Genomic DNA, 25,742 nt, shown 5'->3' with positions numbered 1-25,742 from the left:
TTTTGTAATTTTTATTGGAGCATAGTTGATTTACAATGTTGTGTTAGTTTCAGGTGTACAGCAAAGTGATTCAGTTATATATGTATGTCTTTATGCTGGTAATCACAGTGTTTTAATACTGTAGCTTTGTAGTAAGTTTTGAAATTAGGAAGTATGGATCCTTCAGCTTTGTTCTTCTCTTTCAAGATTATTTTGGCTATTCAGGATCAGTTGAGATTTTATATGTATTTTAGGATGGGTTTTTCTATTTCTACAAAAAAAAATGACAGGGATTATATTGAATCTTTAGATCACTTTGGGTAGTATTGCCATCTTAATAATATTAAGTCCACAATTTACGAACATGGGATATATTTCCATTATTTATGTTTTCTTTAATTTCTTTCAGCAATGTTTTGTAGTTTTCAGTGTACAAGTCTTTCACCTCTTTGGTTAAGGTCATTCCTAAGTATTTTTCCTTTTTGTTGCTGTTGTGAATGGAATTGTTTTCATAATTTCCTTTTCAGATTGCTTATTGTTAGTATATAGCAACTGACTTTTGTATGTTGACTTTGTGTCCTGCTGAATTCATTTATTAGCTCTAACAGGTTTTCGTGCAATCTTTAGGGTTTTTTAAACATAATTTCATATCATCTATGAACAGACATAATTTTACTTCTTCCTTTCCAATTTGGGTGCCTTTTATTTCTTTTCCTTGCCTAATTGCTCTGGCTAGAACTTCTAGTACTATGTTGAATAGAACTGGTGAAAGTAGGCATCCTTGTCATGTCCTCTAACTTAGTGAAAAATCAGTCTTTCACCATTGCTGTGGATTTTTCAAATATGGCTTTTATAATGTTGTGGCAGTTTCCGTCTATTCCTAGTTTGTTGAGTGTTTATTCATGAAAAGGTGTTGAACTTTTCAAATGCTTTTTAAAAATACTTTTATTTTTTAATATTTATTTTTATTTATTTGGTTGCGCCGGGTCTTAGTTGTGGCACGCGGGCTCCTTAGTTGTGGCATGCAAACTCTCAGTGGCAGCATACATGTGGGATCTAGTTACCTGACCAGGGATCGAAGCTGGGCTCCCTGCAGTGGGAGCATGGAGTTTTAACCACTGTGCCACCAGGGAAGTCCCTCAAGTGCTTTCGCTGCATCAGTTGAGATGATCATGTGGTTTTTGTACTTCATTCTGTTAATGTAGTGTATTATATTGATTGATTTTCATATGTTGAACCATCCTTGCATTGCAGGAATGAATCCCACTTGGTCATGATGTATAATCTCTTTAATGTGCTGCTGAATTCCTATTTTGTTGAGAACGTTTGCATCAATGTTCATAAGGGATATTGTCCTGAAGTTTTCTTTTCTTGTAGTGTCTTTATCTGACTTTGGTATCAGAGTGATGCTGGCCTCTAGGATGAATCAGGAGGCATTCCTGCCTCTTCAGTTTTTTGGAAAAGCTTGAGAAGGATTGGTATTAGTTCTTTAAATATTTGGTAGACTTCACCAGTGAAGCCGTAGGCTTCAGGGCTTCTCTTTGTTGGGAGATTTTTGATTACTGATTCAATCTCCTTACTTGTTTTAGGGCTTTTCAGATTTTCTATTTTTTCCTAAAAATTTTTCTGAGGGGGCTTTTGGGCATGAAAGGAATACTTAAAGAGTTACTTATGTTTTATAAATTTATTTATTTATTTTATTTATTTACTTTTGGCTGTATTGGGTCTTTGTTGCTGCATGCAGGCTTTCTCTAGTTGTGGCGAGCAGGGGCTACGCTTGGTTGCGGTACATGAGCTTCTCATTGTGGTGGCTTCTCTTGTTGCGGAACACGGGCTCTAGGCGCACAGGCTCAGTAGTTGTGGCACGCAGGCTCAGTAGCTGTGGCTCGTGGGCTCTAGAGCGCAGGCTCAGTAGTTGTGGCGTGTGGGCTCAGTAGTTGTGGCTCGTGGGCTCTAGAGTGCAGGCTCAGTAGTCATGGTGTGCGGGCTCAGTAGTTGTGGCTCGCAGGCTCTAGAGTGCAGGCCCAATGGTTGTGGCGCACGGGCTTAGTTGCTCTGCGCCATGTGGGATCTTCCTGGACCAGGGCTCGAACCCATGTCCCCTGCATTGGCAGTAGGTGGATTCTTAACCACTGAGCCACCAGGGAAGCCCACTTATGTTTTAATTACTATTCAGTTGATTAAAGTATCAAGTTTAAATATCTCGTATCTCTTAAGCCTAAAAGCCTAAAACGTCAGTTTGCAAATACTGTTATCTTAATAAATTCAGAATATAAATATATATTCTCAGTCTGGGCTGCACATCAGATCCTCCCGAGAGCTCTAGAGATGATTACTGCCTGGGTCCTACCCCAGGAAGTCTGACTCAGCTGTTTCTTGGTTTTGTTTTGTTTTGTTTTGTTTCTTTATATTGGAGTAGAGTTGATTAACAGTGCTGTGTCAGTTTCAGGAGTACAGCAAAGTGATTCAGTTATACATATACATGTATCTAATCTTTTTCAGATTCTTTTCCCATTTAGGTTATTACAGAATATTGAACAGAGTTCCCCGTGCTGTAGAGAAGGTCCTTGTTGGTTATCCATTTTAAGAATAGCAGTGATTCAGCTGTTGTTTTTGAAGCTCTCCAAGTGATTCTGACGTGCAGCCAGCCTATGCATAAGAACTGGAGTCATGCTGCCACACACGGTCAAAAGGCCTGCTTGCCACTGACCCTTCGCAGGGACTCCTGGGCCTGAGGCGACGCCCTCGCGCCCCAGCTGCTCCCGAGAACCCTCGCAGAGGCCTCATCCTTTTCTCCCAAGCCAGTCTGAGGGCTCCGGTCGCCCCCTGCCTGGGTCTGCCCCCGTCACAGCCGCTGGGGAGCCAGTGTCGCCCTCACCAGTGCTGCTGTTTCCGGGAGCGGCCGCCAAAGCCAGGGTCTGGTGCTGGGGGGCCGTGGGAGCTGGCGGTCACGGCGGGGCGAGCAGCCCCTCCCCCGCCCCCCAGAGGGCGCTCGGCCTCTCACACTCCGGAAGCCTCTGCGCCCACGCTAAAGCTTGCAGCCAGGAGCTCCAAACATTGCCATCATACTGATGACATTTTACTGTTACAGAGAAAAATAATTTAAAAATATATACATCATCCACATTTCAATTTTTTTTCCTCTGGAAACTTTAATTCCCCAAATGGCTGGAACGTAAACAGACCAAGAGGACCACGGTGACCTGCAGAAAGCAAGTGAGGGGAACTGACCTCCCGGTGACTGTTGTTATTCCAGAGTCAACGAGTTGAGAGCTTTGCCCCGCAGGGTCTTCATCTCCTCAAACACCTTTTCTCCTGCCTTCTCCAGTGGCTGTGCTTGGTCTCTCGCCTCTCTAAGTATATACATCAAACACAGACCCGGCAAGGCGCATCGGGGCCCTCATGAAACACCACCAACCTGCTGCCGGGCCCAGCGTTGCGAGAGATGCCTTGCGAAGGTCGGAGGGCTGTTTATCCGCATACACAGTTGAAACCCCGCTTAGCGATCACTTAGTTACCAGTGGAAACACCCAACTGGTAAGTGGCTCAAGCCTGGTTTCCAGTCTGAGCCGCACCAGTATCTTAGCAGAGCCACGTGACCTAAGCTCTCAGCCGCCGTTTCCAGACGCACACCTGGTGTGCATCCCGTCCCCCAGGATTGTTGCAAAGGGGAAACGAGAACTTACTCGTACACGTCCCGGCATGATGGCTTCTGAAGGCTCAGTTGGCGGGAGCTGATTCTTCATGTTTATGAGTCGAGTGGATGCACAGTATCTCTGGTTCTTCATGTTTATGAGTTGAGTGGACACACAGTATCTCTGACTCTGGCCATAGTTCCAGAAGGTGGGAATCAAGAGGGAGGGCTCTGCACCTGGGTGGAGCAGTGGCTGATGTGGAGGCCAGATGTCGCCGGTGTGGCGAGGGGTAGAACTCTCCAAATATCTGGGAGGACATGATGAGTGTATTTGGTTGGAAGCACAGGTGTCTAAGGACTGTGAGCTCAGCTATACGATCTGACCAGATAGAAGAATTCAGTACAGAATTAAGTGCTTCTCCCCTATATTCACAGCAGCAGGAATCTAAAATCGACACAAATGAACTTATCTACAAAACAGAAACAGACTCATGGGCATAGAGAACAGACTGGTGGTTGCCAAGGTGGGGGAGGGATGAATTGGCAGATGCAAACTATTATCTATAAGATGGATAACCAACAAGGTCCTACTGTATAGCACAGGGAGATATATTCAATGTCCTGTGATGAACCATAATGGAAAAGAATATGAAAAAGAATACATATATATATGTATAACTGAATCACTTTGCTGTACAGCACAAACTAACACAACACTGTAAATCAACTATACTTCAGTAAAATTAAAAAAATAAAATTAAGTTCTCCTGAAACATTTCCTAAAGAGGGTGAAATGTGAAGTTTTGGCGAATACCCGAAAGTTTTGAAAAAGCAGAAATATCTGAAAATGAAGAACTAAAATGTTCCCTAATGTGTATAATTAAAAAAAAAATTGGCACCACCTTATGGAATCAGTGTAAAAATATATAGATCATGTCAGCCCTTAAAGATATTAATGATTGAGTGATATGATAATCTAAGGGGAGTTGAATGATATGTTGGCAACTAAAGTCACTCTCACAGTTCCTTGGACGTTTTGCAATATGATTCTCCTTAGTGGGTCTTGAGAGGGTGCAATCACCATCAAGGCAGCAAAGAATCTCCCGGGTTGATTACAGCCATCAAGGGAGAGCAGATGATTCTTTGCATCCATGAAAATAAATATTTGCCACAAACCCAACAGACAGCAGTCTTCATGGGGACAATAAGTCCCACTGATGGGTTCTTTATTTCTATCCCTGTCTGACCAAGCTCTGGTGTGTGTGTGTCTGACTCTGTCCGCTTCTGGCTGAGGCTGAAGGAGGTGAGGAAAAGGCACAAGGAGAGAGAAGACAGAGCTGAGCGTTGGGTCATGCTTGCTATGCGCTGGAGAGAATTTCAGAACCAAATACCTGCTGTACAGCATAGGGAACTCTACTCGTATCTTGTAATAACCTATAAGGGAAAAGAATCTGAAAAAGAATATATATATATATAACTGAATCACTCTGCTGTATACCTGAAACTAACACAACTGTAAATCAATTATATTTCAATAAAAATTTGAAAAAAATGGAACAAAATCATCTGTGGGATATCAGTTGGAATACTATGCAGCCAATAAACTGATAATTACATTGACAATTCTGACACATGAAAAGACGTACAAAAAACAATTTAAACTGCAAAATAGATGAATTCAAAAGGCCATGGATCTATTTATTGAAAATGTGTGAAATGTATGTGTATTTTGAAAAAAAAATTGGAAGCTAAGTTGTGCAGAAAATGTTTAGAGTTCATTGTTGGTTTTTTTGTTTTTTGTTTTTTTTGGTAAAGTAGCTAAAATACATTAAACAAGAAAAGAAGATCTTCCACTTTGGGTGAATATATAAAGTAATAAGTTCTACTTCATTCAATAATCATTTGATAATCCAATGGCATTCAGTATTAGCTTCTGTAGTGAAAATGGTGAAAAACCAGGTTAAATACCAAGTAAGCAAAGAGGTATTAGATATTGCCCCACTCATGGGGCAAACCATTCTAAGTCCAGGGGTAATTTTTGAAATGGAAAAAAAAAAAGTATCCCTTAGTCAGGGATACTTCCCTGGTGGCGCAGTGGTTAAGAATCCGCCTGCCAATGCAGGGGACACGGGTTCGAGCCCTGGTCCGGGAAGATCCCACAGGTGGTGAAGCAACTAAGCCCGTGCACCACAACCACTGAGCCTGCACACCTAAAGCCCGCGAGCCACAACTACTAAGCCTGCGAGCCACAACTACTGAACCTGCGCACCTAGAGCCCGTGCTCTGCAACGAGAAGCCACTGCAATGAGAAGCCTGTGCACTGCAATGAAGAGTAGCCCTTGCTCGCCGCAACTAGAGAAAACCCACACGCAGCAACAAAGACCAAATGCAGCCAAAAATAAATAAATAAAATAATTAAAAAAAAATTAATTGAAAAATAACCTCTTAGTCAACTGTTTGTTTGAAACCTGAAACAAAATGCAAAGTACATCTCTTTGTTGAGGTGTCAGAGGTTCTATGTGCTATGTAGTGTAACATGATATTTTATTGTTAATTAGCTGCTTAAAACAGATGCTCACTGAAATTCTATTTAAAATTTTTATTTCCTCGATTTTCTTTTACAGGAAACTGCCAGTCTACTTTCTGAGAGTGTTGGTTTGCTGTAGGCCTCTGCTACTATTACAAACAAACCAAAGGAACCCCACGCTCCTCTAAGACATGTGGGTATTCCCTTCCAAAAAGGCAGGGCCTCCCCAAAACACCCCAAACAAGGAAGACAAACTGAGAAATTTACGGTATACACAGGAAGGGTAATTATCCCTAAAATATGAGGCACTCTTACAAATAAGTAAGAAAAAGATAAACACTTTCCACAATATAGGTAAAAAATCCCTTCATAAAAGAAGAAAAACAATTGATAAACATAGGAAATTTTTTACCATCACTTGTAAACAAAGAAGTTTAAAATTAAAACAATGATATGGTCATTTTAAAACCTATCATATTGGTAAAGAAAAAAAGCCTGATACCGTAACACGTTGTTCAGGGCATTTGAATGTGCGCATCCTGACCTCTGCTGGTAGGAGGTTTGTTGATGAACTTTCTGGATGGTGGTGAAGCACTATATATTAAAACCTTAAAATGAACATGAATCTAGCGCTTATGTTTCTAGGAATTTATCCCAAGGAGACAGTCTGATAAGTTTGCAAGGAATTATGACACAAGGAGGTTTGTTGCAGCGCTACTGGCAACAGCAGAACATTGGAAAGAGGTGATGTGATCATCAGCAGGGCGTGTGAACACACGATGGCGCATCCACCAATGAGATACAAAGGTGTATGTCTGTGTCTATACCGCTATGTTTATGATATACTGCTAAATAAAATTCTAGAATATAAAACAATATGAACAATATGATTGAATTCATATATATATAAGGTATGCATGTATGAATATATGTCAACACATACAGTTGGCACTCTGTATCCGTAGGTCCTGCATCTTCAGATTCAACCAACCCCGGATGAAAAAAAATTTCAGAAAGTTCTAAAAAGCAAAACTTGAATTTGCCGTGCGCTGGCAACTATTTACAAATCATTTACATTGTATGAGGTAGTATGAGTAATCTAGAGATGATTTAAAGTGTCTGGGAAGATGTGCGTAGGTTATATGCAAATTCTACAGCATTTTATATAGGGACTTGAGCATCCACAGATTTTGGTACTCAGGATGGGGGGTGTCCTGGAACCAATCCCCTGTGGATACTGAGTGATGACTGTATGTATGGTTTAACAAAATATAATAGGTGTTTATGGTTTATTTAAACTAACAAACAAATAAATCCTTGGAAGACCACACATCAAAATGTACAAGTTACTGCCTCTGGGTGGTAGGATTATTGTTTTTATTCTATTCTTTATATTTTTCTGTATTTTCTAACATTTTGATAGTAAAAAAAAGGCTTTATTTTTATTTTTTTCAGTAGAATTTTTTTTAAATCACTGATTTGTTTATTTCTATTTTTGTTTATTTTTTGGCCACGCAGCATGCGGGATCTTAGTTCCCCGACCAGGGATTGAACCCGCACCCCCTGCAGTGGAAGTGCGGAGTCTGAACCACTGGACTGCCAGGGAAGTCCCAAAAAAGACTTTTTTTTTTTTTAAAGAGAAAAAGAATTCTAAAAAGGATAACTGGAATTTCAAACTTACAAACCATATGAACTCTGGTGGTTATTTACTTTACCAAAGTATTCTTCAAAACCAATTCTTGAAGGGTGACGGTTTGCTCGGCTAGTTGGCCCCTGAGGGAGAGGCAAAGAGAAGAATTCACGTGTGCCAAGCGAGTTCACATCGAGCAGCTGGAGAGGTGTCTTCGCACTGGCATCTCATTTAACCCTCACAACTGCCCAGTTACTGAATATGAGCAATGCAGCTGGAGATGGCACGGGCGCTAAATGGGATATGGCCCCGGGTCTCGCCAGGCTCCAGAGCCTGGGCCTCTTATACTGCATGAAGCTCATTCAGCTACTGATAAGAAACAAACACAGCTCTGAAATCACATGATAAGCAAATGGGAATGCTGGACTCTGTTCTAAAGGTTTATTTGCCAACAACATTTGAGGGAGCGTCGCTATGCATAAAATACACATCTAAACATCTGAAGCATTGGAAACGTGCCCCTTTTGACACGTTCTTAGATCCAAACAGCACGGCAGTTCTGTGAGTCCTGTAGGGTGAACTTTATCCTGGCTGCCTCTTCCTAAGCCATCAAAGAATCCACTTACTTCTCCTTCTTGGTGTCCTTGTAGTTCAACATAGGGAATTCCACCTCTATCATTTCTGGGGTCAGCATGATGTCTATACTCTGCTCACAGAGCTCGCTGAAAAGGAGTGAAATCGAGAAATACTGTCGTCATTTAAGAGTTACGCAATTCTTTCAACATTCCTCCCAGCTACTCTTCTGGAATTTTACATTAAGAAAAAGCATAAGGCTGACAAATAGCTTTCTACCAATCCACAGTAGTGGGAATGGTTATTTATAAGCAGAGAATAAAAAACAGTTTAGAGGGGGCTTCCCTGGTGGCGCAGTGGTTGAGAGTCCGCCTGCAGACACAGGCGGGACACTGGTTTGTGCCACGGTCCGGGAAGATCCCACATGCCATGGAACGGCTGGGCCCGTGAGCCATGGCCACTGAGCCTGCGCATCTGGAGCCTGTGCTCCGCAACGGGAGAGGCCACAACAGTGAGAGGCCCGCGTACCCAAAAAAAAAAAAAAAAAAAGCAGTTTAGAAATGCGGTTACAGAATTCATATTCTCTTCAGGTGCACGTGGAACATTTGCCAGTATTGACCATACCTTGGACCATAAGGAGAGCATGAATGTTTCAAAAGATTGAAATCATTCAGAGAATGTTCTATGGCCACATGGAATTCGAACAGAAATCAATAGCAAAGAAGAGTAAAAAAATCCACAACTGCTTTAAAAATGAAACAGTATATTTCTAAATAACCTATGGGTGAGAGAAGACATCACAGGGACTGAGGTTATTTTTATCTTGGGCTCTGCGATCCCCTAGAGCAGGGGTCAGCAAACTTTTCCTGTAAAGCCCTCTGTAGGGTCTCTTTTACAACTACTCAGCTCTGCTGTTGCAGCATGAAAGGAATCATGGAAAAACACATACATGAATGAAGTGTGGCTGTATTTCAATAAAACGGTTTGCAAAAGCAGGCGGCAGGCCGGATTCGGCCGTTTGCGGACCCCTGGCCTCGAGCTTGGGTGTTGGATGGTTACAGCTGGGTCCCTGCATGTGTGGGTTCCAGCTCCACGAAGCAGTGAGAGAGAGGGTGCAGGAGCCCACTCCATCCTGGCCCTGCCCTCGGGAGGAGATCTCACGTCTGCTCCTGTCCCTTTGGCACAGGCCGAGTGACATGGATGACGTAACTGCAGGGGAGGCTGGGACGGTGAGCCTCCGGTCTCCACAAGTCTATTTCTTTAGAAGAGGGGACAGTTTTTTTGAGAGAGGCCGTCTCTGCTACACTCAGAGGAATGCTCCCAAGATCAACGAAGGCTTCAAAATTTAGAATTAGCAGCAGGAACCCTCTGCTGACAGCGATGCGTAAACAGAGGTGGGCAGAGCAGTTTTCTGTTGGGAAAACACCTTGAAACCCACAGAGTCGTTCTGATCCGTAAGCTTCGCTGAGCAGCGGCTCCGGGCCAGTCTCGCGTGAAGCCGGGCCAGTCTCGCGTGAAGCCGGCGCTGTGCGGAGAGCGCCTTCCCCTTAGCGCTTTCCTCACCCCTCAAGAGTGGAAAATAGCAAGACCTTGTTGCGGGTGAGCGAGGCTTTTGCCAGATGCCCATTTAGTGCGCAGTAGATGTCGGTCACCACCCCCCCTCGTCCTGGGTGACAACCCCTGAGAAGCAGGTACTACTCTTCCCATTTCAGAGATGAGGGAACCGAGCCCCAGGGGTCCGCGCATCTGTGCTGAATGGGGGAGGGGTCTGCCGAGCATCTCCCCAGCTGCCCCCAGCGCTGACCCTCAAGTAACCGTGTGTCATCCCCGCCCGCCCGGCTACAGTGTCCTCAGGAAACGCCCTCGTGCTCCGGGGTTTGAGTGGCGGACACTGAACCTCCCTGTTCACCCTGGGTTCCAAGCTTCAGGCGCTCAGGTGTCACACTTGGGTGTGGGCAGGTCTCACAAAAACCGACACACGCCTCAGATATTCAGGACTTCACTCACTGATTATCTACAGGGAAAAATGGTCGAGTGGGTACAGCCACAGGAGATTCAAGGATGCATTCCCACTGGATGTTGGATGCTCATCAGTAAAGTCAAGTTTAAGCAGCTTAGTTTGGGGCTGATATTTCTTTTTATTTTCTTCCTTTTTTTTTTTTTGTTTTCGCTCTTTCTTTTAAAATTTCCTTTGTTTTCGTTTTTCTCTTTTTTATTTATCTGGGGGCGCTCTATTTCTTTATGCCCCTCCAAACCCCACCCACCCTTCGAGTACTAACCCCAATCAAGGCGACTCTGCAGCCTTGGAAGCCCACTCAGCTCCCCCTCCGCTCACCCCTCCCCTGAGCGCCTGCAGCACGGAAAGATCAGCCAGTGTGAGACCTTAGGCTGTTCTCCACCACGAATCCAGCATCCTATCTAGTTGGGCGTATGTCTGGGTGTTAGCCGTGTCTCGGCTGGGGTGCAAGTTCGGGCACTGGGTGCTCCTTGGAAATCTCTCATAGCACCGGGACTATTTCTGGAAAATAGACATCACGAGAGACCAAAAGTAAAAGAGTACCGTTCGAGGGTCTCCATTCTGTCTTCCTCTGGTAAGGCATCAAGAACAGCAGGGACGTCTATAGGAAGCATGGCTAAATTGAAGGAATCGCAGCTGTGGAAAAATCACACATTTGTAGTCTCAGGGTCTTTACACAATTTCCTAAAGCACTTTTCTTTCCACCACTGGTATTTTACACTACCGTTCTGCCCTCCTTCGTTCTTGCAAACCCACTCATGTCTCCCTAGAGGTAAAGGCGGGGCTGCGATAGGTACCAGTCAAACCCAAGAGAATGGGGCCAAAGAAGACACTTCCCGGTGTTACTGTAAATCAACTATACTTCAGTTTTGAGAAAGACTTTTCCCAGAGTTTAGAAACAGAACTGTCAAACTTGTGGTGTCTAAACTTACACTATTTCCCGGGGGTCGGGCTGGCGTGGGGCAGTTAGTTCGCTTTTTTTGTTCTTAATATTTTTTCCCACGTTTATACTCTTCCTTAGCTGTTTATTCAGTTTCAAACCTCCTCCCCACCCCCTTATATATTGTTTGGTATCATGATTTTACAGCTTCATATACAAATTACTGGGTGTTGAGGACATTAAAAGAATTGAGATGGGGAGAAAAGACATTTTGTTATTTTTAAAGTCGGCGGCAGACTTCTGTTTCAAGTTGGTGGAGCAAACACTCACCTTTTAAAAAAAATTTCCCCTTTTTTTTGGTCTCAACACCTTCTTAACATGCCTCTCAAATGATATTAGAGGAACCCACAACAGCAAAGAGAATAGGAAAAGAGTCACAAATGGATAAACTTTTTAAATAATTTTCTGGAATAAGTTTCTAGAAGCTGAGAGGAGTGTTGTCTCATAGAAGAAAGTAAAGAATGACCCACGGCAGGAAACTGACCTCCTCGCAGGCTCTAGAAAGGCTGCAGGCAGAGGGTAAGGCAGGCGGCAGGAACGGAAAGCCAGGAGGTTAATTGAAGCCTCCTTGGTGCGTGCAGATACGTCTTGGAGATAAGTTTCTTCTCCTTGTTTAATAAGCAAAAATGCTTGTTTATTAAAGTGGTTATAGGTGAAGCAATTCTGAAACTATTTTTGACGTTCTATAAAACTGAGGGAGTGAGTGTGTTAGGAGAACCGGGGGTTCTCACAGGGGAAAGAAGAGACAGACGACTATGGAACGGGGAAAAGCAAGCAGCAACTCCATGAATGTGGATTGGGATTACAGGCACCGGTGTGGATTCATGATGTCTAAAATGGGTGTAGGTGTGTGTATGTGTGCCTACGTGCACATGGACACGTGCATATGTGTGTAGATGTATGCAGTCATGTATTTTTGTATGAATGTGTACATACGTGTGTATGTGTGTGCATATATGTGTGTGCATATATATATATGCATTTCCCCACGTACACACTCCGGCTTGTCCGCTGAGGAGGCCAAGAGTTGACTCCCCTGCTCCACCCCCAGGAATGATGTGTGCACCGGGAACCCAGATTTTGGTCTCTAACACCATTCCTCACTGAAAAGGGACCTGGCTTCCACCACCCAGAGATTAGTCGTATTTACTGACTTGGTGACAGAGAACGCAGGTTCTAACGGACAATCCCACTGAGACCTCAGAGCGTGTGTAGCCGAGAGGAGGGTGGGAGAAGGTAGAAGCCTGGACCACTCCCCAGGGGCCAGGGTGGTCTGGAAGACAGAATGGCAACAACCAAGGGTTTTTCATGAGATCAAACTTACATAATTTTAAAATTCTGAGACCATGTCCTGCTTACTCTTCCATGTGTTAATATGTTCCTCTGGAATTGAAAGGGTGGTGGCAGTGGACGGAGGTTGGGTGTTTTGTTTTGCTTTGTTTTGTTTCATGCCTTTCTTGGAAAAGTAAAACGCCGACAACTCTAAGTCAATTCCTAAGATTCTTCTGGAAATTTCAGTTGTCTATAAAACCCCAAAGTCTGGGCACCACTGGATTAGATGACTTCTTTGTGGCTACTTACTCAGATTGCATGAAAGTCACAGACACTCAGTAAATTCTCTCTGAATTTATTAGTGAGCAAAGAACCCAAGTGAGCTGTTTTGATCATTTCGAATGCAAAAATGACTTGGAGTGAATAAACATTAACTAAGGATACTGCATGGTTTAACAGCAACTCTCAGGGGCAGAAATACAGGGGAAATAGCAGCTAAGAAATAGGTGATCTATTCAAGAAAAATGACCGCAGAGTTGAAATATCATTAGCAGATGTGTAGGAAGTTTAAAAGGGAATACTATTATAATTCTATAACTCTTTTAGAAATAAAAACATTATCTAGGGTCTTACATCATAGAAATCCATGATAAAGAAATAAAGAATCCTCTCTTGATTTTATAATGTGGTGCAATTATGGTTTATTATGAAACAAATTGGCCAACAGAGCACTTGGGCACAGAAGCTGGAGGTAACAAGTCCTAGTTGGGGAGTTTTCTTGTTTAATTCACATTTAATTCATGGTTAGTTCAAGCCCAAGGTGACTGCGTTCTGAGTGCCTTTTGAAAGAACAGCCTCGTGAGATTTTTCCAAGAACATTGCTTTGGAAAAAAAAACAGGATTTTTTTTTCTTAATTCCTGAGACCGGTGCTTGCTGACAGCTGGTGGCCCCTGGCGTGTCCACTGCCTGCCGTTGCTCAACGTGCGTATTCAGCCTCTGGACGGTACCCACACCAGCTGTGTTTGGTCTGCTGATGACTGCGGTCCATTCGGAAGTGCCCTCACCCCACAGCAAAATGAGGCCGTGTGTCTAGCTGGTGGCGGGTCATCGCCGTAGGGTGGCAGCAGGGTTACCGCAAGGTTTAGTGGGTGGGGGAGGGCAAAAGTGGGAAGGGTTACTAAGGATGGTGCTAGATGCACCACTTGAGTCCTTACAACTCACGTGGTCCGTGAGGACCCCTTCACCGTCCCCGTTTCACAGACGAGGAAATGATTGCTCAATGGGCTTCAGTAATAGGTAACTGTGGCCCAGGGACACAGAGTGGGTGACAGGGCTAGCGGGTTACGAGGCAGGTCTCTCAGACACCAAAGCATTCCTTCTCCCTACAAGGTCACTGTTCCACCCAGGCCTTGATTCTGGAGTTTTCAGATTTTAGAAATATGCTAATGTTACCAAACAATTTCGTGTGCCTGACGTACAGCAAGGCCAAGCAACCCGAAACGTCGGAGTCTGGAGCAGAGAAAGGTTCAGGGCCAGCAAGGAGACGAGGTGGTTTGTGCCCCCAAAACCCAGAACTGCCCAGTGGTTTTCAGGCAGGCGTTTTTAAAGGCAAAATTTGGGGTGAGGGCTGCAGGGTGTGTGACCGTCTTCCGTCTGGCTGGTGGGGAGGTACAGACCCCTCCCTATGTCCTCTGCCATGGCTCCTCTCTGAGGTGTACCCAGATAACAGTATCTGATGCACATTCCTCAGCTGTCTTACAGATGCCGAAACCCGTCAAGCGGAAGAAGTTGACTACCTGACCATGAGCACGTAGCCCCCAGACCTGAGGACTGACGATGAAACACCACCCTGTAACCTCACCACCACCCAGAGAACTGTGCGCGAGCTGATCACACACCCTGCAACGCCCCTCCCTCACCTGGCCTTTAAAAATGCTTCCCTGGAAGCCATCGGGGAGTTGGGGCTTCCTGACCTTTAACTGTCCCTGACTCTTTGCTTGGCGCCTGCAACGAACGCTGCACTTGCCTCCACCACAAGCCGGTGTCAGTAGATTGGCTTTGCTGTGCACAGGCGAGTGGACCCAAGTTTGGTTCGGTAACATGAACTCACAGAAAAGGAACTAATATTTTCGAGCCCCTACCATGGGCCAAATCTTCGTCTCATGTTAATCTGCAGGCAGAGGGCGGCAGGAAGCACTGAGGAAATAACCCGAAGGGAACAGCAGGTGGACAAGCCTAGATTCTGCTTCATTCAGGAAGAGCTTTTTGCCTGGCAGTGCAGGAAGAAGTAAAGGTAAGTGTTCCAGGGTCACAAACTGGATTGCAACGATCTCCTCAAATACCCGGGGAGGGGCACGTGACGGGTGGTACATACGGGGTAGGTGCACATCGGGGTGAGCCTTCCTACCTCTGCTAAAACGAAAATGTCGAGGCTGAGCGGGGTCTTCACAGCAAGCCCGATCGGCTTGTGTTCTGCACAGGAGGACTGGGGCCAGAGAGCTGGCCGCAGAGCGTGGCCGGGGCCACACAGCTCCGGGAGGCTGTGAGCCATTCTGGTGACGGGGAAGAGCCGGCACTCGCTGGTGGGAGTCGAGGGTGCGCGTCCCTGCCGACCCTGGTTGGTGGCGGTGCTCCGGCAGAGCTGGCCACTCCTGGGCCGTGGCAGGGCTCTGCCCCCACTTGGGCTGGGCCTCACCCTGGATCGAAGGGTTTGAGCAGAAGGTCGCTGCTGATGGTCATTGTGTTGGGACACTAGTCACATCTGCTCACCAGCGACTCATTTCACTACGTTTTATGAGGACAATGGGCCAAAGAAGCAAACTCCAGGGCTCAGGAGCAGGTCACTGACCAGGCCGTGTCTTAAAGAAAAGGCATCAGTCTACTTGTTTGAGATCCTAGGGCTCTGAAGAGGTGTTAAATGAGCAAATTAGCAAAAATGTGCTTACTCTAAATTTCCTCCTTCTTTGGCCTAACAATATTCTCATCTACCTGCTCTGTCTCTGTGTGATGACAGCTGTGGGGCCGCCCGGTAGACGGCCAGGCTGGGGCATGGAGAGAGGTGGATCGTTTGGGAGTGGATATGGAGGGTGTGGACGGCGAATCTTGGCAACTCTACAATGTTAAAAATGGACCATGGCTATTTCAGCTGAATTATATGGATTGGTGTCTGCTTTTATTGAAGCATGGCCAACTAGCCACCTGTGACATTGACTTTTTTAAAGTATATCTCAAGAGCTACCATATGATCCAGCAATCCCACTCCTGGGCGTGTATCTGAATAAAACTCTTATTCAAAAAGATACATGCATCCCTATGTTCATAGCAACGCTATTTACAATAGCCACGACATGGAAGCAACCTAAGTGTCCATCGACAGATGAATGGATAAAGAAGATGTGGCACATATATACAATGGCGTATTACTCAGCCACAAAAAGAAACGAAATTGAGTTATTTGTAGTGAGTTGGGTGGAGCTAGAGTCTGTCATACAGAGTGAAGTAAGTCAGCAAGAGAAAAACAAATACTGTATGCTGACACATATATATGGAATCTAAAAAAAAAAAAGGTCATGAAGAACCTAGGGGCAGGACAGGAATAAAGACGCAGACGTAGAGAATGGACTTGAGGACACGGGGAGGGGGAAGGGTAAGCTGGGACGAAGTGAGAGAGTCGCACTGACATATATACACTACCAAATGCAAATGTAAAATAGATAGCTAGTGGGAAGCAGCCGCATAGCACAGGGAGATCAGCTCGGTGCTTTGTGACCACCTAGAGGGGTGGGATAGGGAGGGTGGGAGGGAGGGAGATGCAAGAGGGAAGAGATGTGGGGATATATGTATAGCTATAGCTGGTTCACTTTGTTAATACAGCAGAAACTAACACACCATTGTAAAGCAATTATACTCCAATAAAGATGTTAAAAAAAAAAGATGCGGTACATGTATACAATGGCATATTACTCAGCCATAAAAAAGAACAAAATAATGCCATTTGCAGCAACATGGATGGACGTAGAGACTATCATACTAAGTGAAGCAAGTCAGAAAGAAAAAGACAAATGTCATATGATATCACTTATATGGGGAATCTAAAACAATGATACTAATGAACTTATTTACAAAACAGAAATAAACTCACAGACATAGAAAGCAAACTTGTGGTTGCCAGGGGGGAGAGGGGGTGGAGGAAGTGGGTGGAGATGAATCAGGAGTTTGGGATCAAGAGATACACACCACTAATTTATATAAAGTAAACAACAAGGGCCTACTGCATAGCACAGGGAACTATATTGGATATATTGTAATAACCTATTAAGGAAGAGAATGTAAAAAAGAATATATGTATATATATACACACACACACACACACACACACACACACACACACACATATAACTGAGTCACTTTGCTGTACATCTCAAACTAACATAACATTGTAAATCAACTATATTTCAATAAAAGTTAAAAAAATAAAGTATATCTCAATTAAGATAAAGTCAAGATATGACTTTATACACACCATCATATTCCTCTGGCGAGCGGACTTCCCTCACGATGCACTAAAAGTATGCTTTGACATACTACTGGCAGGTAACTTCTGAGGTTGCAGCCTCTGCACTCTGAAGGGCACATACACCTCCGTGAGGCGACGGGGAGCTGGGCTTACCTCTGCGTCATCTCTGTCTTCGAGGTTTCGGGCAGGGACGAGAGGACCGGGCACTGGAACCTCTTCCAGGTCATCACTCCAGGAATGACATCCTGTAATAGAGCCGGCACAGGGGGACCACATGTAAAGTTCAGGAAAGACTTCCGTTTCATTCAACTGAATATTTTTCAATCCAAGTTGAGCTCCAAAATGTATCATTTCATTAAGTTTAGTAGAACTTTTCTGAGGCTAAAAACGACAGCTGCTCCAGCAACTGCTGCAACAAGGCAACAGGCATTAAGGCAGGGAGGACGGAGAGGCTCCCGCCCCTGTCTTATGTGGCACAGGGGCAACGGCCCTCGTGCTGGAGGACAGGTCTGGCCTTTCCACCCGTTTTGACTACTGTGCATGTGATGCTAATGCAACATTCAGAGGATGGGTCAGTTCATCAGAGGGCTGTCCAGGCAGGGGTAAGCACACGCAAAGGCATGGAAAATGCGAGGAGGGTGCTATCAGGAGAGCACCGAGTGCAGGGCGGGTGACGGGGGTGACAGGAAATGAGGCTGGAGAGGCAGGCTGGTTGTGAAGGGCTTCGTGGGCCAAGCTAATGAGCCTGGAGCTGCTCCCAGGGACAGCAGGGACCACAGAGGGTTTCCAAGCTGGAAAACGACCGGATCGGATTTGTGTGGAAGGAAGGCTTCTCAGGAGGGTGACGGTGCGCTGCTGGGCCCTGGGGTGCAGGACAGGGAGTCACATGGCGCGTGAGGCCAGCCGGTGGGATCCAGGGAGGGCCCAGGGGCGGCTGGCTGCGGGGCTGGGGAAGAGGGAGCAAGAGGGAGCAAGCAAGGAGCACGGGGATCAGGCTGGAGTCCTAGAACCAAGAGGCAGGAAGGCGATGCGGGAAGAGGCATGAGGTGGAGCTGGCGGGGGCGGGGCTGAGACAGCCACCCACCTAAGTTAGGGTTTCATCCCGAGCGGAGGGTGCGGGCCACCCAGGAGGTGCCTGGAGGCTGAGGTCAGGTTGGTTATTTGGGGGAAGAAGGAGATCTCGGGGGCCTCTTCCTCACTGTGCATTTGTCACATCACCACCTTGCCCATTATGACGTTTCTGTCCTTGCTGGGGACCAAACAAAGAGGGGGGTCATCCCACAGGGTTATGGCCGCCACGTGACTGTTTTTCCATGGTTGCAGCGGGGATAAGATGAATATTAGGCATGACCTTCAAGGAAGAAGAGACTAAGAATGTTGAAAAGGGGGCAACGTGAAGCCTGGGAGCTGGGTACGGGCTGATGGGGATGGTGCTGAGTCCCCACCTGCCCCCCTTCAGGGCTGGGGCATGACAGGGTCCACAGCGCCATGGTTACTGTCCTCGTCCTGCAGCTGTGGCAGCAAACTCTCTATTCCTCGGTTCCAGCGGTGACCCTCCCTCCTTGTCCCCTGCCCGTCCCCGCAGCCCAGAGCCAGCTCTGCCGCTGAGCCGGGATGGCTTTACCATGTGATGGAGAAACTGCTTCTGGGTTAGGGGGATGCTGGAGCTGCAGTGGGACTCCTTGGTGAACTTGTACTTGGGGTGGGTGCACAGATGGTAATCGATCGAGGTTTCCACGTAGGTCAGCGGGTGCTTCACGGCAAATAACCCTGGGCTGGGGTTCTGCGGGAGAGACGAAAAACGGGGTCTCTTTTGTTGACCGGTTTCCTCCTCTGCCACAGCACAGGCGTCAGCTAAGGCTCCCTTCGGCCCCCCCTCCCCCGGCACGCGCACTCTGACCCCACCTCTGTCAGCCCATCTGGGAAAGAGAAGCAGGAGAGCAGAGGTGGCTTCAGATGGGCAGTGGTCCCGGTCATTCACAAATGTCACTTTTCTGGTTGAAGCGCTTCATTACATACCACGCGGATTCACTGAGCTCCCATGGAAACGAGTACAAATGAAACTGCAACTTAAACAGCTTAAAGTATTTGTTTCTGAATTTGATCAATTAGGGGGATTTTTAAAATAAGGAAACTGGTTTTAAAAAGCAATGAGCTTCTGGTTTTGGAAACAAAAGAATAGCTTCTAAAAAGTAACTTTAAAGAGAAAACAGGGGCTTCCCAGGTGGCGCAGTGGTTGAGAGTCCTCCTGCCGAGGCAGGGTACACGGGTTCGTGCCCCGGTCCGGGAAGGTCCCACATGCCGCGGAGTGGCTGGGCCCGTGAGCCATGGCCGCTGAGCCTGCGCGTCTGGAGCCTGTGATCCGCAACGGGAGAGGCCACAGCAGTGAGAGGCCCGCGTACCGCAAAAAAAAAAAAAAAAAAAAAAAAGACAAAGGAGAGGGTGGCATGTGATGTATCAGGAAATATCAGCATTTAACATTGTTTTGGTGATGTTTTTAATTCAGGAAGGCTCCATTTGGATGAAGTATCTGGCTTTAAGGGAGTTCCTGTCTTTTACTAATTTGCCAGCAGAACTAATGGAGGCACAGAGCAATTATATCAAAATGTACAAAAATGTGGAGCCTTTTAATGTTCCTTCTGGGGCCTGTCCAACAAAAACCCAGCTCTTGTCCCAAACAACATAGCTTTTAGCTCCCTTGTGGTTGTTTAATCACAGATGTTTAGGAACCACTAAGTTGAGATTCTGTTCTTTTTGTTTGTTTGAATAATTAAGAAATTTTTTTTTTAAAAACCCACAGAACTCCACACGACTGACGGGAACCCAGTCTCACCGCCAGGAAACAAATGTCCCCAACAACTTGAAGATGACGTGCCAGCACCCAGAGGAGGGCCCGGCTATCTATCGTGCGTGTGATGAAGGCGTCCCGGCCACGAACGCTGGGCTGCCTGTCCTCCAGTCATGCAGGGAGGCTGACTTGCAGCCAGGGCCACGGAGAAGCTCTTGCGCCAACGCACGGATGTAAAGGCAGCAGGACAGCAGGGAGGCGATAACCCCCCGAGGGAGTCAGGAGTGGAGTATCTGTATATCCACAGCAGCTCTTCTCCCGTCCCTCACAGGGCCGCACGGAATGGGGACAGGGACAGAGGAGAAGGCAAACCTTGGGTCCCCACCCTGACCCAGGTGAGGGCTGGGAGGGAACGAGGGGAAAGGTGGCGCGTGGTGAGACAAAGCGGGGGAGACTGAGGATGCAGGGGAAGGCGGGTGTGGGTGGGCAAGTGGGGGACGCGTCCTGCCGCCGCGCAGGGCCCCTTAAATCCCCCAGCGTGCGAGGACGTGCCGGAAGGAGGGGCAAAGGACCGGAGGCAGGGTGAGCACCCAGCCGGAGCCGCCCAGGCGCTCTGGACACAACTACCTCCCCAGAAATGGGGCGAGGGCCAGAATCTGGAGGCTGCTGGCCTCTGCCACCAGGAGTCACCCCTGTGGTGACAAAGGACAATCAGGACAGCCCCTGGGAAGGGATGCCTCAGGGATTCGGGGCAGGATGACAGAGACCCCAGCTGGGCCTGGTCACAGTGTGACCAAGAGGTGGAGTCACTGATGGGGGAGGGGCTGGCAGTCTCACGGGGACGGGGACGGGGGCAAAGGTGCACAGCACTGGGGTGGGGGGGACACCCGCCGTGTGGCCAACTCTCTGGACCTGCCTTGGGTCAAGTGCAGCGGATGAAATCTTTCTGGAAATGGCCATGCCACCGTCTCTAACAGTTGTCACACCTCACCTCCCCCAGGGTGGCCATCGCTACCAGAGCAGGAGGTCTGAGTGGTCAGCCCGTGACTATTTTAATTTTAATTTCCCTCAGACCACTGTGTGCACATGGGAGCGGCTCACCCAGGCTGGAAGGATTCGTGGTGAAGAGCAAGGGGGCTCGTGCAGGCCCCTCCTACCCCAGGCTCCGGTCTGGGTTTGTGCCTGGGATGGTCACTAACTCTAAACATCACGCTTCTTCTCCCGTCTCTTGACTGTCGACCTCACAGTATCTGCTGACTCATTACCACGTAAGGTAAGGGTCTTGCTTGTGTACACAGATGCTCCTTCCGGACTTTGAAAATCACATGGTGATTGTTTTGCTGCGACTTGAAATGATACACTGATCCACCTATTTCCTGTTTCATCATCTTTAGTTGAGTATTTCAACTCCCCCTCACGTGAAATGAAGGCATTCCCACTCCCATGCTTTCTTGTTCCTTTCTTCCTCTCTTCCACAATTTTACTTTTGTATTATTGAGATCATCGACATCTGCATTCTGGAACCACACCAAGACCTGTATGCTTCGTTCATAAGTTGTCTCTGAAAGCTGGAAACTAGTAAACAGCATTTATTTTGTCTTAACTGTCTAAGTATGTCCCTGTGCCAGGCCAAGCCGAGGCCTGGATTATAGCTTTCTGGTGAAGGTTCACTACCATGACCTCTGGGTCAGTGACAGAGGGAAGTTCTAGTATCAAGGCCAGATGGATTCTATTTTTCAATTTCCCATCAAGTCTTAAAAATCATGCCGATTTCAGTTTGGCTTCCTACTGGGCACATACATCGATTTTTAGTTGACTCTCCCCCCTGGAGTTTATAATGGCCTTGCATTTTGCTTTAGTAATGCGCCTCTATAAAACCCTCCAGCGTTTCCATGGCCTCAGCTGCACCGTCGGTGCATGGGGTCCACGCTGCCCCAACGTCTCCTCCCCAGAGCCCTCTACCCCATCTCCTGCAGACAGCACACAGATATCACCCAAAGACTCCACTGTGGGGCTTCCCTGGTGGCGCAGTTGGTTGAGAGTCCGCCTGCCGATGCAGGCGACACGGGTTCGTGCCCCGGTCCGGGAAGATCCCACATGCCGCGGAGCGGCTGGGCCCGTGAGCCATGGCCGCTGAGCCTGCGCGTCCGGAGCCTGTGCTCCGCGACGGGAGAGGCCACAACAGTGAGAGGCCCGCGTACGGCAAAACAAACAAACAAACAAACAAAACTTCAACCAAGACTCCACTGCAATGCTCTACTCGTTGTGACCAGCATTGCTTGCCTTTTAGTTTCTTTTCTTAGGCTTTTCGAATTCTTTCTTTTATAGCCATACTGATGTGTAAGTGATATGCAATAAACTGTCCATGTGAAAAGTATGTAATTTGGTAAATGTTGATGTATGTTACATCTGCAAAACCGGTCTCTAGACCAGCTTTCTCACTTGCAGAGTGGTGAGGGGTGGTAGAGGGTGGGTCTGGGGGAGCCTGTGAAGACCCCGGGGTTTTGCAGGGATACCCTCCTCAGGAAAGCCCCTTATCCACTGCCAGCCCAGCAACTGGGACCCTATTTTACATATTGCCCTGCTGTGTAAAATTTCAGCTGGCGGTAGGGTGCTGGTGCTAAGTGAAGTCTGAAAATCACTGAGTTACATGCCCGGTGAGGCCATCCCAGCCCTGACTCTGTGTCTCTGAGGGACAGCCCTCCCCCGCCCCACAATGAGACTACCAGAACACACTGTGTTTGTGTTTGGCCAAAACACAAACAGCACAGCTCCCTGGAGGAAAGCAGCAGAGCTCAGAGGAGTAGCCCCAAGGCAAACAACCAGGAAACAGGCAGGCGTCTGTCCCAGCTCTGCCCTTGGGTGTGACCACCGGCATCTCTGCCCTGTCAGAGATTCAGAGGCTCACGTGTAGATTCTCCCAGAGGACACTTTCTCAGGTAGTGTCTGAGGCCCTTCCTCATACTGCGCGCGTGACTGTGTCTGTGTGTGCGTGTGTGTGCGTGTCCTTACAAAACAGACGTAACTAGGGCAACTACCGTGGCATTTCGCAGATGATTCCGTTCTTACATAGAACCTCCTCAGATTTCCTTGTCTGGCCTTCAGTCTCTTAGGGCTTGGGTACTGCATCCTTAAGGATAAGGGGGAAGGGGGTGCCCCTGAGGGCAGGTGACAGGAGGACACACGCAGGGGAGGGGGAAGAACCGGCTGGACCCCACATCGCTGGGAGACTGGACTCAATTTGGTAGAAGACAGGGAATCAGGCGTCGGTGTGGCAGGGACACAGTGCCCGAAGACGGGAAAAAGAATCAACTAGGCGCCGCGGGACGGGGCTGAGGTGACTTTACTTTTTTTCTGTTGTATTTTCTTCTTAAAATATATATACAGGGCTTCCCTGGTAGCTCAGTGGTTGAGAGTCTGCCTGCCGATGCAGGGGACACGGGTTCGTGCCCCTGTCCGGGAGGATCCCACATGCCACGAAGCGGCTGGGCCCGAGAGCCATGGCCGCTGAGCCTGCGCGTCCGGAGCCTGTGCTCCGCAACGGGAGAGGCCACAACAGTGAGAGGCCCGCGTACCGCAAAAAAAAAAAAAAAAAAAATATATATATATACTACCTTTAAAAATTGTGAATCAGTGTATTGTACACCCGTAACTTACATAATATTGCACAGCAACTATACTTAAACACAAAAATACACGTGCATATTATAGATAATTAGAAAAGATCATAAAGCTATTGTCATAAAAAAATAAATGCTGGAGTTGTTAAAAGACAAAAACATTGATATTCTCCAAATGATAAAGGCTGGCCAGCAATTTCAAAGTTGAGATGTGGTTTAACCCTTGAAATTCCAAAGAGAGAAAAATATTCCCAATTAGTGCTTCTGTCTTCTTTTTCTCAATGTTTTTTTTTTAAAAAACTGAAGTATAGTTGACGTACAAATATTGTGTCAGTTTCAGGTGTACAGCAAAGTGATTCAGTTATATATATATATATATTTTTTTTCCAGATTCTTTTCCCCTACAGGTTATGAAAAGACCGTGAGTACATTTCCTTGTGCTACACAGTCAGTCCTTGCTGCTTATCTTTTTTACGTGCAGTAGTGTGTGTCTGCTAATCCCACACCCCTAGTTTACCCCTCCCCCCTTTCCCCTTTGGTAACCAAAAATAAGATTGTTTTCTATTTGTTTCTGCTTTCTTATGAAGTAACTGCTGGATAAAGGGACAGGGAACAATGACTTCTGCTGATGTCACTTACAAAGATATAAAGCGGGTCGTACTCTGGAGCCCGGGCCAAGGTCTCAGGGAGTCGTATGCTCAGGACGGAGGTCTCTCCGGGGAGCTGGGGCGCGGAGTCCTGCTTGGGCAGGGCCATGACAGCGGTGGCTTCGTCCTGGGCCAAGACCAAGGACAGCGCGTTAGTCCACGCGCCAGGGCGCCGGGAAGATGGGACGTTCCCGAGGGTGGGGACCTGTCACCTCAGCTCCTGGCTTCAGGGCCCGGGCAAGCTTCTGAGGCCAGTAGCTGGTTGAAGAACTCTGCACAGAGACCGGCTGGTACCTCCTGATCTGGTACAGCTGAGGAACCTGGGGGAGAGAAGGCAGGCGCTCGAAGCCCTTGGGAGGCAGTTCCCAGCCGCCTGGGGGTAAAAGGAAAACGAGCGCCACGTTTAAGCAGCAGCTTTGTCAGTGCCGTCCTGGGCCCTGTTCTGGGTCCCAGCACACAGCGGTGTTCACAGTTCCTCGCCCCTGTCTTAGGGCTGAACTCTGCAATACACTGAACACTGGTTTGTCAGTTTAAAACATGCATATTTCACAAGGACCTACTGGACAGCACGGGAAATTATACTCAACATTTTGCAATAACCTAAAAGGGAAAAGGATCTGAAAAAGAATAGATGTGTGTGTGTTTAACTGAATCACTGCGCTGTATGCCTGAAACTAACAAGATATTGGGATTCAACTATACTTCAATTAAAAAAAAGAAAAGAAAAAAGAAATAAAGCATGCATATTTTCAAAAACAGAAGTGGTCATACACAAAGGCTGACTCACTTTTGTTCACTTGTGTCTTTTCTTCAAGTTTCTAACATATGCAGTTCAGACAGCTTCAGATATGCATACTATATGGTATATCCACAGAATAAAGATCCTGGTTTCCATAAGCCATATTAGGAAAAGAGAATCTGCTACACTTCGCACGTCGCATAAAATCAGAGAAAAACACACAGTATGCTACGTGGCATAATCCGTCATAGAACAAAACTAATAAAAATAGCGCAGTTCAAATTCAGGACTATTCTGTTCACTTCATAAGAAACCCAATTAACAAAACCACATGACAGGTCTAACCTGCAGATTGAAGAAGGAATAGGCCTGCTTGATTTGAATTTCTGAAGGTTTAATTGGAACAGGTCCAAGGCCACCAGGAGCCTAAAATGTGAAAATTCAAAAAAGTGACACGTGATCATCACAGAGCGAGGGCAGCTATGCTTCTATTTCTCCACATTTTGCACGTTACACGAACAGCCCCTCCCTCTAAGTGACCCTTCCCGTGACCACAGCTGCTGCTTCCCGCGAGTGGCTTGGAGGCAGCATGGGCCCCCGCCCCCCTTGTCTCTTAGGGTGTGATTCTCAGGACGGCAGCTGAGGCCTCTGTCAAAGGATGCAGCCTAACTTCTCCTCTGCCCACTGCGGCTGCTTCCCTTCCACGGGTGCTAATCCCGAAGCACCACCTCACAAATGTCCTGCACGCGGATCTGCTGCATCACCCAGAGCCTGCAACAGCGCCCCACCTGTGACAGGCACTCAGTAACTACTACGGCTCACCGAGCTGAGACACCGTCGTCAGACTGATACGATGCAA

The 25,742-nt window shown here is 47.0% G+C and overlaps 1 protein-coding gene across 1 annotated transcript in view; it reads right to left on the bottom strand.

Annotated features, from left to right (window-relative positions):
- Positions 1-2,896: 2,896 nt before the first annotated feature.
- CFAP221 (cilia and flagella associated protein 221) overlaps positions 2,897-25,742 on the bottom strand; it is an 86,534-nt gene continuing 63,688 nt past the window's right edge. Inside the window, exons 18-25 of the mRNA XM_029224619.1 lie at positions 25,229-25,309; positions 24,357-24,464; positions 24,137-24,271; positions 18,714-18,872; positions 17,243-17,334; positions 10,904-10,996; positions 8,397-8,492; positions 2,897-3,332 (exon numbers count right to left, since the gene is read on the bottom strand). Coding sequence (XP_029080452.1) covers positions 3,227-3,332; positions 8,397-8,492; positions 10,904-10,996; positions 17,243-17,334; positions 18,714-18,872; positions 24,137-24,271; positions 24,357-24,464; positions 25,229-25,309 — 870 coding nt within the window. The 3' untranslated portion in view covers positions 2,897-3,226. The remainder of the gene's footprint in view (positions 3,333-8,396; positions 8,493-10,903; positions 10,997-17,242; positions 17,335-18,713; positions 18,873-24,136; positions 24,272-24,356; positions 24,465-25,228; positions 25,310-25,742) is intronic.

The sequence above is a fragment of the Monodon monoceros genome, unplaced genomic scaffold (assembly GCF_005190385.1).
Source record: "Monodon monoceros isolate NGI ecotype Baffin Bay Population unplaced genomic scaffold, NGI_Narwhal_1 Super_Scaffold_16, whole genome shotgun sequence".
Taxonomy (NCBI): Eukaryota; Metazoa; Chordata; class Mammalia; order Artiodactyla; family Monodontidae; genus Monodon; species Monodon monoceros.
The sequence above is the reverse complement of the archived record's forward strand: the minus strand, read 5'-3'. Positions and strand labels throughout refer to the sequence as shown.